The sequence below is a fragment of the Carassius auratus genome, chromosome 7 (assembly GCF_003368295.1).
Source record: "Carassius auratus strain Wakin chromosome 7, ASM336829v1, whole genome shotgun sequence".
Taxonomy (NCBI): Eukaryota; Metazoa; Chordata; class Actinopteri; order Cypriniformes; family Cyprinidae; genus Carassius; species Carassius auratus.
In genome coordinates this window covers 13,321,484-13,336,151 of record NC_039249.1, presented here as the reverse complement: position 1 = coordinate 13,336,151, position 14,668 = coordinate 13,321,484, and the positions used below count along the sequence as shown (strand labels likewise).

Sequence of the window (14,668 nt, the reverse complement as noted above, 5' to 3'; positions counted from 1 at the left end):
TCTCAGCAACACTTAGAGAAAGCAGCAGTTCAAAAAAAGTTGTCGTTTTATATAAAAAGAGTGAATGAACAAGTTCTGCTACCAGATAAGACACAGCTGGCTCATCTTTTCAAGGACTATTTTAAGAAGATACATAAAATAAGATTTATTGATATTTTAGGAAGGTTTATGAATATGAGGAAATATCAAGGAAAAAACATAAACCTCCTTCACATTCCATTTATTATTTCTACTATTAAATTCTTGCAAAATCATGAAGAAGAAGTAACCTAATACAGCTTATCTTAAGCAGCTGACAGAATAAGACAAACCAGACTGACCAAAAGCAACTATGTAATCTCTGTGCAATACAATACTCAATCTTCGTCTGAAGCAACTCAGCAGTGACACCTTACGGTGGAAAAAATGCGGACATTTTTATTCCAACTTCGACTTCAACATTTCACGCCATTACTTCATTTATTGAACATAATTAATGAACACATCAATAAGACAATATCAAAAATACAATACAATATCAATATATATTTATATTTAATGAGTAAGAAAGTTGTTTAGAAAAGCCATTGACAGCATTATAAAGAGCATGCCACACACTGACATAACTTCTTTGGATTTAGATAAAACGTCAGTGAAGCCAAAGATGTGTTGAAGCTTTCTTACTTCTTAAAAGTAAACACCAAAATATATCAATATATCCTGTTAACATAGTCTTCTAGTCAATATAAATCATCGTAAAATAAACATTTGGCAACAAAATGAATGGATACTTTTAGGCTCGTTTCATACTAAATAAAAAAAATGCATCAACTGTCTCAATTTACATTTTCACAGTTCTTTATTTAAAGAGCTTAATTTTCTTTCCTTGCTCAGAAATAATTAATTTATGATACAACTAAAATGTACGGTGTATCCCTCTGAAGCAGAGCATGTATGATGCATCCCGAGGGAAAACTGTAAACTGCAAAGACAGCAAACCTCCAATGATGGTTCTAAAAGTAGTGAAGAGATACATTTCATGTATGGATACAAGTGAGATAATGATCTCAAATACAGAAATCTTCCTTGTGTAAAGTCTTGTGCACACGGAAGTCGGGTTTTCAAATCTAGGATATAAAAGAATCTGGTTTGAACCTTCAGCGCTCAAACCTCAGTGCTTCTGCTGTTATAAACTGCATCTGCTTCCCTGTTAGAAACAGAAACACAGGAACAGTTCATACGAAATCACAGAGAAGATTTTTTCCTGTGACTTCTAAATATTTGAATATAACTTCACAACAAATGCAAAGCTGCAAGAATGAGTTATATCTCAGTCTTACTCAAGTATACTTACTCAAGTTCCTTTTTCAGTCTTTTCAGTTTGTCATCAAGCCTTTCATTTTTCACTCTGGTGGGATTGTCAGGTATAAACCAGGCCGCAATAAACTTGCACATCACCACTACATGCTGAGCAGAGAGAGAAGATCTCAGACAATGTTTAACCAAAAATCAACACAGTAATGCACATTAAAAGATGCATAGAACTAATAAAAATGTTTGTACCTCGAACAGAATAACAAAGGCAAAGCGGAGTGCCAGAATGAGCCAAAACTGAGAGGTGAGACTCTGGTCTTCATCACTGCGGTAGTCTTTGTAACTGTAAAATACACAATGCACATGAAGCAATTCCCTTATTAACCCGTATGAACAAACCAATAAAGTTGATGATTAAAAGGTACATCAAAACCACCAAAACAAGTGTCACCTGCACTGCGTAATATTATTTCCATGCTCTATGAAGTACTTGAAGTCTTCTTTGACGTACACATTGGACATGAATGCTGTTGCCAGAGTGTTGTTGATATATCCAGTCATACAGCTGTCAGACAAAATAAATGTACTCATTACAGAAGAAATATATGCTTAAACAAATCAACAAACAAATTGTTTGATATGACACTTTTTTGCCAATAAACTGTGGTGAGATGAAAATTTGTTTTATTTGATTTCCTACTCACTCCAGGCTTGTACTATTGCTGGTAGCACAAGGTCCGTAATGGTAACGATACACCAGACGTGGAATGAAGTCAGAGGAAATCCCAATCACTAGTCCATTAGCAATGACAGCCATCACCCCGACAGCTTCTAATATTCTAGTCCACACACCTGCCGGAGGAGAATAAACGCCACATTATGTTTACTTGAAGCTGAAAACTGACATAGTGTACACATCATCCTCTACACAAATACAGTAGCTATTCACCAATGTCATTTGTCTTTTTGGGCACTAGGCGGCGCTCAAGGCTGACCATCTTGATGGCATCCAGTCTGATCTCAAATATGTTATTGATAAGAGCCAATAAGGGAGCCAAAGGGAACGCAGCCACGAAGATGGTGGTGAAACTGAACTGAAGAACTAATGACACAGAGAACAGATATGTCAAAGGAAGATACTTTAGCATGGGAACATTACCACAAAAATAAAGCACGTGGCTTTACTGTAAAGATTACTCAAAGAAATGTCAAAATGTGTGCTGTCAAAAGATGAATCGAGATTAATTGCATCCAAAATACGCTGTTGTTGTTGTTTTTTCAGATATGCATATGTGTGTATACTGTGTATATTTATTTTGTATATGCAAATACACACACAAGCATATATATATTTAAGAAAAATAAGTAACTTTTATATATTAGATATATTTATATATAATATAAATTATATGGAGATAAATATACATGTAAATCTTTTCAAAATATATACTGTGTGTGTGCATTTATATATACATTACATGTTATGTATATAAAAACTTTTATTTTGGATGCGATTAATCGTGATTAATCATTTGACGGCACTAGTCAAAATATAAACTAAAACATAAAACATATATATCAGTAAGTCAGTGGTGCCGTAAAACTAGTGTAGACCAGTAACCAAGAAAGATACCAACCCATCTCCAAAAACTCATTAAACAAGCTGAATGCATTGACAGCATTCAGGTCGTAGTTTTCCATCCAGTTACGAAGCTTGCAGAGGTCACATTGGTCGAAGTTGCCCTCCTCCTCTTGACATGCCTTCCGGTAACAGTTACCACACTTCCTGCGCATCGTCTTGGCTTTCGTTCGCTTAAAACACAGCTTGAACCAGCTATGGCCACCAACAAAGAAAAAGAAGTAGAGACAGAAAACTATTTATCAAATAAATAGTTTATTTAGTTTAATCTGGAAAAATATGAGGATTTGATCCTATTTGGTTTTAATGCACGCAGCATTTTAGAAAACACTTACGGCACTGTGAACTCAAATATGTTGTTGATTGTTTGTTTGAGCAGCAGAATAACAGCCATCTGGATGAAGAGATCTGTAAGGCAGCCGCTTGGATGGCACTAAATCACAGAATGTTTTGGTTTGCAATTAGATTTCAAGATTAGTGTCTGACAACTGCATACATTTAGCTAAATATGCATTTATTAATATAAATGTACTATAAAATAATACTGGCATGACATACCTCTTCTAGTCTCCATTTCCCTGCAATTCGAACATAGTTTCCTGGATAGCCATTGATTCTAAGTACAACATAAAGAGACGCTTTGAATAGTCTGCCTTGCACAAGAGAAAATAACCCCAAAAGCATACACACATGCAAACAATTACCTTCCTAGAAAGAATGCCACATAAAATAAAGAAGAGAACAGAGTGAAGAATTGAAATGTGAACATCTTCACTGTGAAGTGCTTCTCTGTGATTGCAAAAGAGCGGGGCTTTTCTGCAAATAAACAGGTATTACGTTTTAGTAACAGGTAGTTTATTAACGTGATCGATTTCATTCTAACAACATTTAATACCCACCAAATTCACACAGTTTGAAGGCCACAATTTTGTTGACCTGAAAGGAAATGAATCTATTATTTTCTTCCAAGCAATTTCTTTCCTCATTGGACAGTTAATCTACCAGTACCTGTACTTACCCGAGTCATTAACTGAATAGTAATGTAGTGCAGTACTGCTCCAGTTAACATGGCAATTGCGGAGGAATTATCGCGCAGAAAGTGCCACGTGCTTTGGGACAACAATATTGCAGTTAAAACACGGCAGATGACCAGAGCTTGGGTCAGACCTATGATCACCACCAGCTGAACACAATGAAGATAAAAGATTATTTGTCACATCGTTTGTTTGTTTGTATGTGTAAGTAGTAAGTAGTAAGGGAACCATTCTCACCACTAATGTGACCAAAAGAAGCACCACGATGCTGCGCAGGTAGGAATGTGTGAACTCTTTCGGCTTACACTTGGGGTTATTTACGATCTCCAAAATCAATTCTTCCTGTGCACAAACCGAGTTATTTGGCTCCATTAGAAGGTGCACCTTAAATATGCTAAAAATGATGATGAGGAAAAAAGTAATAACCCTTACCTCCTCCTCACACCAGTCAAACACTTTCCACTTTGACACATGCAGAGCTCGATGTCTCTTCCACAGCTCCAAGAACAGGGTTGCTAATCAAACAACATCACAGTACTGTAACATCTATGTCATATCACAAAGAAATATGGATTTCATTTTTGCTAACTCACAAAAACTCACCCCAAATTGCCATGAACATGGCAAAAGCCACCGTCCCTTCATTGTCGAATAGTTGGCTCACCTGTTGGTAAGAATTTGCTTTGTTAACACAACTAGTCAAGACAACACAGAGAAGCCCTGGCAGCAGGGTTTACAGGTTTTCACAATAAAACCTCCCCAATTACTTCCCAAAACTAGTCCAATCGTATTTTGAGGGGGTCCCCCCATTAACAATTGCATTCCGTGGGGGTAAAATACAAGTTTTTTGGCAGGACTCCCAGTTAAAATTAGCATTTCTGGGGCTAAATGTCATGTTACTGGTGTCGCTTCCACCTTCAGACATGAAAAACAACCCATGGCAACAGTGTCAATGTAGCCCAATACCACAGGAAAACCACAGATTTGGCAACATTGACTGGCAGATAATAGTGTTGTTTATTTTGAATACACACTACTCTTCTAATGTTTGGGTTAGTAAGATGAATTTTCAGAAGAAATTAACACTTTCACTCAGTAAATATGTACTACAAATAACAAAGACAATTATAATATTACAAAATATTTATTTTGAACTTTCTAACTATCAAAGAATTCAGAAAAAAATAATGGTTTATGCTAAATTATTTAGCGCCACAACTGTTTCCAAATCAGCAAATCAGAATGAATTCTGAAAGACCATGTGACACTGGAGACTAGAGTAAAAACTGATAAAAACACAGCTTTGCCATCACAAAAAAAAAAAAAATGATATACTTTATTTTATTAAAAACCTTTTTAAATTTCAATATTATTTCACAGTATTAAAGTTTGAATGGCATTTTTGTACACATAAATGCAGACTTGGTGATATTCAGCACTTGTCAACACTATTAACTGTTATATATCATATATAACAACTAATAGTGTCGAAAAGTGATGAATTATAATTAAACAGTTCATTATCTGACCTTGGCATATGTACAGGTGTCAGACAGGTTCCATTCGCTGCATCTTATGTCACATCTTGGACACATGACGATGTTGGAGTCACAGACTTCATGACTGTAAGAACACACCACATTACACAAGAGATAATGGGGTGTAGATTAAAATCAGATTGGTCTGACTGAATTTGATCTATCATCTGTCTCTACACCTCAACACTCACGTGAATCTGTTTGCTCTAAATATACTCACATGAGTGGACTTGTATTGAAGAAGGCAAGGCCATACAAGAACACAACAACACCAATAACGGCTGCAGGGACGAGCATGCGTGTGTACCAGCCCAGCCACAGGAAATACAGTGCCACTTTCTCCCCAAAATAGTCCCTAAAAATATGTGCATACAGATAGTGTTTAAAAAAAAATATATGATCAAAAAACAGAGAAGAAGATAAAACAAAGAGTACTTACTTGACATCAGTGACAGGCTGTTTAAAAAGCCTCATTACTGACAACCAGCTTGCCCACTTCTTCTTTAGTTTTTTCTGTTCTTTTTTCTGAAGAGACAAGTCAACAATGTTTAACAACCTTTTAGAATAAAAAGCTCAGACATTTATTTTATGTTTCATTAGGCTACAGTGTAGATTAATATAACAAATATGGGCTTAAAGACACTTACCTCATGCAGACAGAAGGTGGACTCAAAAGCACCTTTACACAGCAGGTCTCTAAGGCCCTCTAACAGAGTAAAATAATGGACAGAGACATTGACAATATTAGATAAGACCTTTCTTATATTTCTTAAAACAAATTAAACATGAATGGGTGTTTCTATTTATATCTAAAGCATTTTAATATGTGCTAAGGCGAATGTAAACACATTTAGATTCAGTTTAGTTTTACATTACACCCATTTTATCATGCCTGTAGTCAGCTATGAGGTCACTGAGGTCCGTCTGATCTCTAAAAGATTAATCTGCTGCTTAAAGCTCCTCATTTGAGTGTCTGTATGTATAATTAAGTTTAGACAGTTTGCAAGAATGTTTAGCACCCCTGGTATGAAAATGATCTCTGCAAGACGCTGGCAGAGTGAACAAGGCTTGAGAAAGTGTGTTGCCAGATCCAGCTATTGTAAATGTCTTTGGAATTGTCTTTTCTACTTCAGAAAGTTGATAAGAGCGGGAAGTTGTAGTTTAGGGTTAGCGATATCTTTATCTTATCTCATTTACAAAAGATTTGAACTCATTTCGGTTTATTTCTGATTTATATTTCAGGTTTATATTTGTTTTTAAAGCAATATTTGATAGCAACACTGCAATGATCACCATAACTTAAACTGACAGTAATCAAAAGAACCCATGGACATGTTATTGCTGACAGGATATCACATTCGGTAAGTAAATAAATAAATTCAATTATTAAAAAATAACATCATGCTACTATCTGTCAGAAACTTTATCAACGCTATCAAAACAATAGCATATGACACTAGTGCAGAGATCTGTATGTGGGAAAAAAAATTACAGAATGAAAAAAAAAATCAACAGTCATGAAAACGTCTATGCGATTTAATTGAGTATTGGAGTTAAATTTTCACAAAATCATGCTAACGACATTCATAAGAGCACTAAATAAGTTATCATCTATATAGCAATGGTTATTAATGAAAACTAGAACAGTAATACTATTATTAACAGATGTGTTACTGTAATAAGGCTATGTATCGTTGAATTAATAATCAAAAACTGATAACATTATACACCCCTATAATAAGTTTAATGTGGGGTTATTATAACACTATTCATAAAAATGTACCTCCTGTTCCTATAAACGTATTGTTCAAGACAAAGTGGACAATCCTGATTCTGTGAAACATAAAAACAGAAACTCATTACAAAAGCTTTGAGTGGAACAACCGATTTCAAATGCATTTTATGCAAAGTGAGGATATTTATTGTGACCCTCACCTGGTGCAAAATGAGACAGACAAGTCACACTTTTGCTCTCCACTCCAGTTACAGGCATCAGACACCTTTAGTAAGTACTTGTACCTTGTAAAAATCTCCTCAGGTGCACAGATACCAAAGAATACCTTTTCTTCATGCTCAATTCTCTGTTCAATAGAAATGAGAGCCCTAAGTAAGCAAAATTTAGCAGAAAAAATCTAAATGACACAACACTAATGTGTGTGATGGTGACACAACATACAGTCACTTTAATGTTCTTCCGTTTCAGTTCGCAGATAAAGGCATCCTGCTTCTTGAAGATTTGGTCCTCCATGTCCTCCACTTTTTCAGCCACCAGGACATAGTCATATAATCGGGGGAGATACAAGTTACGCTGAATGAAACAAAAACAGAAACTAGGTTAAGGAAGAGAGAATATAGCTGCAGATATGCTATTTTTCTGGGAATTTCAATTATTGATCAGATGACTGTATTATGGCTGACTGTTTCAGCATTTGTGTCTGTGACTATAACGTGGTTTTCTCGGGAAGTTTACGACATGCAAGGCAAGTGGTGGTGTGAATGTGACATTATGACCATAGTGTGGTGATTTCATCATGTGCTTTGCATGTGCACTGCTTATCATATCTGAACATGTGCTCATGATGAAATATCAGTATGGTGACTGTTATATTGAGGCCAGTTGGTCAACAAATGCACAAAAACGCATGGTTTCTTTTCATACCTGTGATGTAAGTAAAGGCTCATTTCCATTGTCCAGCTCATACAGAGCAACATCTTCCTACAATACACAGGAATGACAAAGAATAGGTAAAAACACTTTATATGCATACATTATTCTAAACAATGCTTCATTGCAGCGTATATGTGAACTCCCTCAGTCTGATTCTGAATTCTACATCTGCTGCCACTGTCCCTCATATATATTGGACAGCAGCAAGACTTCTGTATTTACTTAAAAGTAATCAACCCAATATCTTTAACAGATATACTGTAAAGGAAAATGTGCATAATGCAAATTGAAATTTTGTTTGTGGAGCCATCCTTATCTCAATTGAAACGCAAATGTCTAACCCATCCTCATGCAAGTTATTACAATGACAGCTGGACAGTGATACTTAATGACTAACCTTTATACTATAAAAAAGCAAACTGACAATAGTATTACAGTGGGATCATTTAATTTATTTATTTTTCAATTAAGATTTTTGCTCAAATTTCTTTTTTAAATCATTAAATTAGTATAAATCAATTTTACTAGCCGGGTCAGGTTTTTGGATCCAAGTGTATCTGGACTTCAGCGGTGCTTATTTACAGTCTTTCAGAAACCACGTGCTTGTGAAAAAATGGGATGGGAATGATATCATAGGATTATGCTTATCATTCATAAAGTCAAAAGAAATGAAACAAATCATCTTTGTTAAAAAATAATAATAATCAGAACTTTATTTCATAAAACAACTTCTTGTGGTAGCGTTTTAAAGCTTTATTTCTTATTCCTGTAGTTTAGTTTACATTCTGTTTGACAGAAGATTTAACTGCTGGTATGACTACAGGTCTAAACATGCCTTTGGGTAACCTTTTATACTATGATAATTATCTGAGTGTGTGTCGGAAAGACAGAAACACTGAGGAATCACATGGATTTTGCCTTGCATAATCATTGACTAAAGCCACTACAATGAAAGTATGTTTCTTGCTCTAAGACATTTAAAGCAGCACAGCCTCAAGACAAATAACCTGTTCAACTACAACAATACCATTATTCATTCAGATTTTGCACACATTATACGCAATACGAACACATCATGATCATTTCACTCAATATCTCACATCCATTAAAAATGAGTCATATCTAATCCATAAAATAAAGAAACAAATAACTATTGTTTTAGTAAACCATGAGAGTAGCAAACATGGTAGTGCACAATATGTTTACAGTCACAGCAAAGCCTCTCTTCTGAAGCATACACATACACCTGAAAGCTCTCCGCAACAAGATGTTCAGGTCCGGTGACTGTTCCTCAGAAAAGTTCGTCATCTTCTGAGGTCATCAATCCCTCCTAAATAACACTCTTATATCATTGTGAAATAACTACACTGCACTCATTTTAATCATTTAAATGAGACTGCTATTTAACATCCCAGTACACAGTCATTCACGAAGAAAAAACTATATAGCTATAACAATGGTTTTGTCTTGCTTGACAGAAGACTGTAAATAACTACATTTAACAGTGCTATGGGACAGTTAATGTGAATTGCCTCTCTCTATATTGTGGAACTCATTGTTTCAGTAAGATTAGCCAATGATGTCTACGAGAAGGTGAGTGCAACACAGAAACTGCTACTCTGTCTACTGTTCTGAAAATTATACATTTAATGGTATTTAAAAGCATTTTTCATTCTAAATAGCTTTATTTAGTCAAAAAGCAGCATTTCGCTTTTTTCTTCACATGAGCGATCAAAAGTCTCTCAATGATCAAATGAAGAAACTTCAAGACCAGTCACAGAGACCTATGCACCTGCGAAACCTGCAATACACACACACACACACACACACACACACAGTACCTCTCGATCAGTGAAGAACATCCTCATCAAAGTTCCCAAAGCAGATCGGTTAAGCAGGCTATAGGCAGACTGACCGCGGTGTCTCTTCTTTAATCCTCACATAGCCGATGTCCAGCTCTAAAGCGAGAAATTAAAACTGAGAGCGATCGAAAGGAGTGTGGACTTCCGCATTTTTATGTTTAAGAGCTCCGCGAGCACGATGGTATGCTCGTGCCATTTACCTTTACAGGTGAGAGCACATACGTCATCGCTTTCGGTTGAAGGGCGGGCTGAGGCTTCTTTACTGTCGATACCGCATATTAATACTGATAACGAGAGATCAAAACTCAACTTGGCCTTCTCCTTAAAGAAGTTCACACTACACACAGACGTTGCCGCATCAGTTTTTGTCACGCCTGCATTTTCAAAATTATAAGGCGCACCCAAAACACTTGTTTTAAAAAAAACAATAATAATAAAAAATTAAATTATATATAATCAATATTGTATAGTATCATGTTAATGTATCTTGTTATCATGCGTCTATAATTTGGTTTAGATAGTGGGCGTTTTTTTATTATTATTATTATTATAAGAAAAAAAAAAAAAGAAGTTGTCCTTGTCAAACTTAATGCCCATGGCTGTGATAGCCTTGCTACTGTACCAGAAACAGAATTCCTCTTCTAATTTGCATTGTTCATGATCAACCAGCACGTGTCCATGCAAAACATTGAGCCGACATTTTCACCAACATTAAGACAAAGCACAATTATTAAATGTGATCTCAAAGTACATAACTGAGTCAAATTTATTCATGAAAAGTGGTCATACAAATTCGACACAGTACCTCAGAACTATTGTACACACACACTAAAACACTGATAGGCTGCAGACAGGTTTTCAATCTACAGATATTAGTGATGGCCGATTCGTGAACGAATCGTTCAATTTAACCGGTTCTTCTTAGTGAACCGGTTGAACCAGTTCACCAAATCGAACTGAATCGTTTGAAACGGTTCACGTCTCCAATAAGCATAAATCCACAAATGACTTAAGCTGTTAACTTTTTTTAACGTGGCTGACACTCCCTCTGAGTCAGAATAAACCAATATCCCGGGGTAATCCATTAACTCAAACAGTACACTGAATGAAATGCTGTGAAGACCGAACTGAAGATGAACACCGAGCCGAGCCAGATAATGAACAAACACGCCCACTGCTGGAGCAGTTCTCGTTCTCGAGTCAACAACCGGTTGCTTCGGTGTTCGGATCACCAGTACACTCAACCGAGAATCGTTTCTGTCGGACGCGTCCGATTTGAGAACCGATGAGCTGATTCTCGTTCTCGAGTCAAGAACCGGTTGCTTCGGTTTTCGGATCACCAGTACACTCAACCGAGAATCGTTTCTGTCGGACGCGTCCGAATTGAGAACCGATGAACTGATGATACTGCGCATGCGTGTAATTTTGTAAGTATTTTGTTAAACATTGGAAAGTGTGATAAAGTAACTATATTTTATTTTGATTTTTTTTAAATTATTTTTTTAGATTAATGTTTCCAGTCTGTATATTGTATATAATGTATAGGCCAAATGGGTTTTCAGGGAAGTTGGACAATAATTAAGACTCTAAAGACTCTTATGTTTAATAGGAATAAGGGATGATTTATGAGATATCTGTACTGTATTTATAGTTAATGATGACATTCACAAATTGAGTTTGTAGTAAACAGAACATGAACACAAGTAGAGCAGCTGATGACACTGAACTGCACGTGCCGGTTAGAGCGATTCTCGTTCTCGAGTCAAGAACCGGTTGCATCGGTTTTCGGATCATCAGTACACTGAACCGAGAATCGTTTCTGTCGGACGCGTCCGAATTGAGAACCGATGAACTGATGATACTGCGCATGCGCGATTCAGCGTGAAGCCAACTGACTCACAGCATGTCTCTGAACCGAAGGGATTCTTTTGGTGATTGATTCTGATTCTGTACTAGTAGTTATGAGCGGGTATTTTGAGGGCTTGGATGAAGGGCAATCTGGCGAAACGTAAGTTAATTTAATAACAAATACATCGCAATGGATTATGTTTAGTAAGTGGATCATGGTTTCTGCGCTGATGACACCTAATTTATTTACTTTATGTCTTCAAGACTTAAATCCTCATATGCACATTATTGCTGTTACTGTATTTAGGTGTTGTTGCAAAACTCATATGTAAACTTTTCATGATTATGAGGTTTTAACTGACTAAAGTTATGATTACTGACTTTATATATTTGAATGTTTGATAGACGTGACGCCATTACGTCATCGCCAATGACGTCATTACGTCGAGCGTGAAAGAACCGATGAACCGGTTTTTTCAACCGGTTTATTGAATCGAACCGTCCGAAAGAACCGGTTCGCGGAAAAGAATCGAACTTCCCATCACTAACAGATATGTGGGTTATTTAGTTTGACTATCCTGTACAGTATTACAGCAAGAGCTTTTCATGGATTATACAACAAAAACTTAGATACGTGGAAAGTCAAACAACTTTATACAAAATAGTATGTTTGAAAAACAAACATTAAAACAACAGTTTTAAGTATTTATGTTCAAAATGCTCACTCATTGACAACATCATCTTCTAGCGTTTTACGGAAGTGTTTGCGATTTACTTTCTTGCTGCTGTTGAAGACAACACTGGACACTTTTTTGTCTTCCTCCTCTATTTCAGTCCTCCACTTTCTTTTTTTCGATTTATTTTCCGGTGAGCTGAAGCGGCGATGAAGAGGACCATCCTCTCCTTCATCAGCCTCTTGTCTGTCATCCAAATGTTGAAGTTCGACTCCTTCCTTCTTAGCATGATCAAGTTTGCTCCCACTCTGATCTTTAATCTTGGGTTTAGTGAACACAATCTTATTCTCACTGGGACAGCCATGATCCTGGTTAAAAGCTGGAGTGAAAGTCTCAAGCACATCTTTCTGAGACCTCCTGCTGTCTTGAAGACCTTGTATAAACTGATGAGCGATCTGACTATTCACTCTATCACTGGTGTCAGCTGTATCTTCAAGACTGTAGTGGGTCCAACGCTCAGGGTTTGCAAGATAGTCAGGGAGTTTTTTACCTGGAGGTGGTTTTTTGGTCATCTCTTGGTCACCACACTTCATTTGAGCTTCCTGTGGAGGCGATGGTGGAGCAGGACGGGCGAATGTGCCATCGAGGATGTTGTCTTCACCTAGATCTTTAGACGTGAGCTTTGCAGCACTATCCAACTGTGCAAAGATGTCTCTGCTCCGATCTAAGAAACCAGAGCTCCCACCCGTCAGACTGAAGGTGGGATTCTCTTGAGGAACAGGCTGGACATACTGCGGAGTCTCGTCTTCATCCTCTGAGGACGATGACAAGTCCTCAACCTTTCTGCTAAAATGCTCAGTGGGCTCATCCGAGTCAGAGTCGCTCAGAGAAAGATCGTCTGGGAGTTCAATTGTATCTCTATTAGACAGACTGTTGAGGGCATCCTTTTCTTTGCGGTTTGAGTCACTCATTGTGCTGCTATTCTGAGGTTAGGTCAAGTGATGCAATTAGAAGCTGGATATTTATGCTGAGAGATCTTCTGAGAGATCTGAAGATAAAAGAAATGTTATAATACTTGCTTAGTGATGCACTAAACCTGAATCTCCAGACAGTTTCTCCAAGAGTAACAAAGTAAATGTAAAGTATTGACTGCACATAACACTAGTGCTAATAAACTAAACAGAATGGGGATCTTAAACTTTATTATTTATTTATTTTTACCAACTCATGAAAGATAAACTGACAAACGGAGAGAAAAGCATAGATGAAGAACTCCTTGCTCACCGAAAGGATCTTGAGACACCTGTAAAAAACAAGAATGAAAAACAGGCAGTGAGATCTTCACCTATTAAATATGCAATCACGTCACATGTATTTATCACAGGTATTCCAATACATTAATAATAATTAAAATCGATATTTTTACAGATATTGGGACGCTGTCATATGAATACGTTTGTTTGCTTCATAATGGCAATTCTCTGAATAAAGCAGAGGATTTGTTATACGTGTGGAACGACACATGGGTGCATGCAGGTATCTTACTGGGCTTGTAGACTCACACGTACTGCGATATGTTCATTTTAGCTAAAATCGCTGAAATCCAGAGTCCTGATCAAAGCTGTGGCCTCTTGAGGCTGTCCTCTTCTTCCTAAGCGTGTATGAAACAAAATCAACATCTTTCTATGTATGTCTGCTTGCTTATTAAATTAAAGAAATTAGGAAAATACAGGAATTTTAACAAAAAAAAAATCATGACTTGAATGAAATGTCAGAGCACAGAAACATAATCTGATCACGCACGTTAAAACAGCTAACGCAAGCAGCTAACGTAATCCGCCTAGCTGTGATAATTAACGTGATCTAAAGAAACTCAAAACGCGCTTATACCTTACAGAATTTTCAATAACTAAATTATTTAAATATAGCTTCCATATTTTGAAGATTATTCAAGTTATTTGACTCGTATCTGGCTGTTCACGTAAGCAATAGCATACCTTTAGCTGTAGTCAATGCGCATGCTAAACGAAGAGATGCTTTGTGGGTAATGTAGTTTACCTTCAAGAAAGAAAACAGCTGCGTCGTTCACTTCTTCTCAAACATAATATAATA

At 36.6% G+C, this 14,668-nt stretch overlaps 2 protein-coding genes across 2 annotated transcripts; both read right to left on the bottom strand.

Annotated features, from left to right (window-relative positions):
* Positions 1-345: 345 nt before the first annotated feature.
* Positions 346-10,262, bottom strand: ano9b (anoctamin 9b). The gene is made up of 24 exons (XM_026267435.1): positions 10,014-10,262; positions 8,164-8,220; positions 7,681-7,812; positions 7,440-7,585; positions 7,288-7,337; positions 6,152-6,210; positions 5,944-6,029; positions 5,725-5,859; positions 5,496-5,589; positions 4,570-4,630; positions 4,399-4,481; positions 4,204-4,308; positions 3,951-4,115; positions 3,832-3,868; positions 3,637-3,748; positions 3,491-3,548; positions 3,268-3,365; positions 2,931-3,127; positions 2,243-2,395; positions 1,998-2,145; positions 1,745-1,858; positions 1,543-1,636; positions 1,334-1,446; positions 346-1,186 (listed from the first exon to the last, which is right to left on the bottom strand). The coding sequence occupies exons 1-24, from the start codon at positions 10,038-10,040 to the stop codon at positions 1,144-1,146; spliced, it is 2,367 nt and encodes a 788-aa protein (XP_026123220.1). The 5' UTR covers positions 10,041-10,262; the 3' UTR covers positions 346-1,143.
* Positions 10,263-10,764: 502 nt separating this feature from the next.
* On the bottom strand, positions 10,765-14,604 carry tssc4 (tumor suppressing subtransferable candidate 4). Its single transcript, XM_026267434.1, has 5 exons — positions 14,554-14,604; positions 14,102-14,207; positions 13,841-13,859; positions 12,434-13,604; positions 10,765-10,903 (listed from the first exon to the last, which is right to left on the bottom strand). Exon 4 carries the CDS (start codon positions 13,525-13,527, stop codon positions 12,604-12,606), a length of 924 nt encoding a protein of 307 aa, XP_026123219.1. The 5' UTR covers positions 13,528-13,604; positions 13,841-13,859; positions 14,102-14,207; positions 14,554-14,604; the 3' UTR covers positions 10,765-10,903; positions 12,434-12,603.
* Between the last annotated feature and the right edge of the window lie 64 nt (positions 14,605-14,668).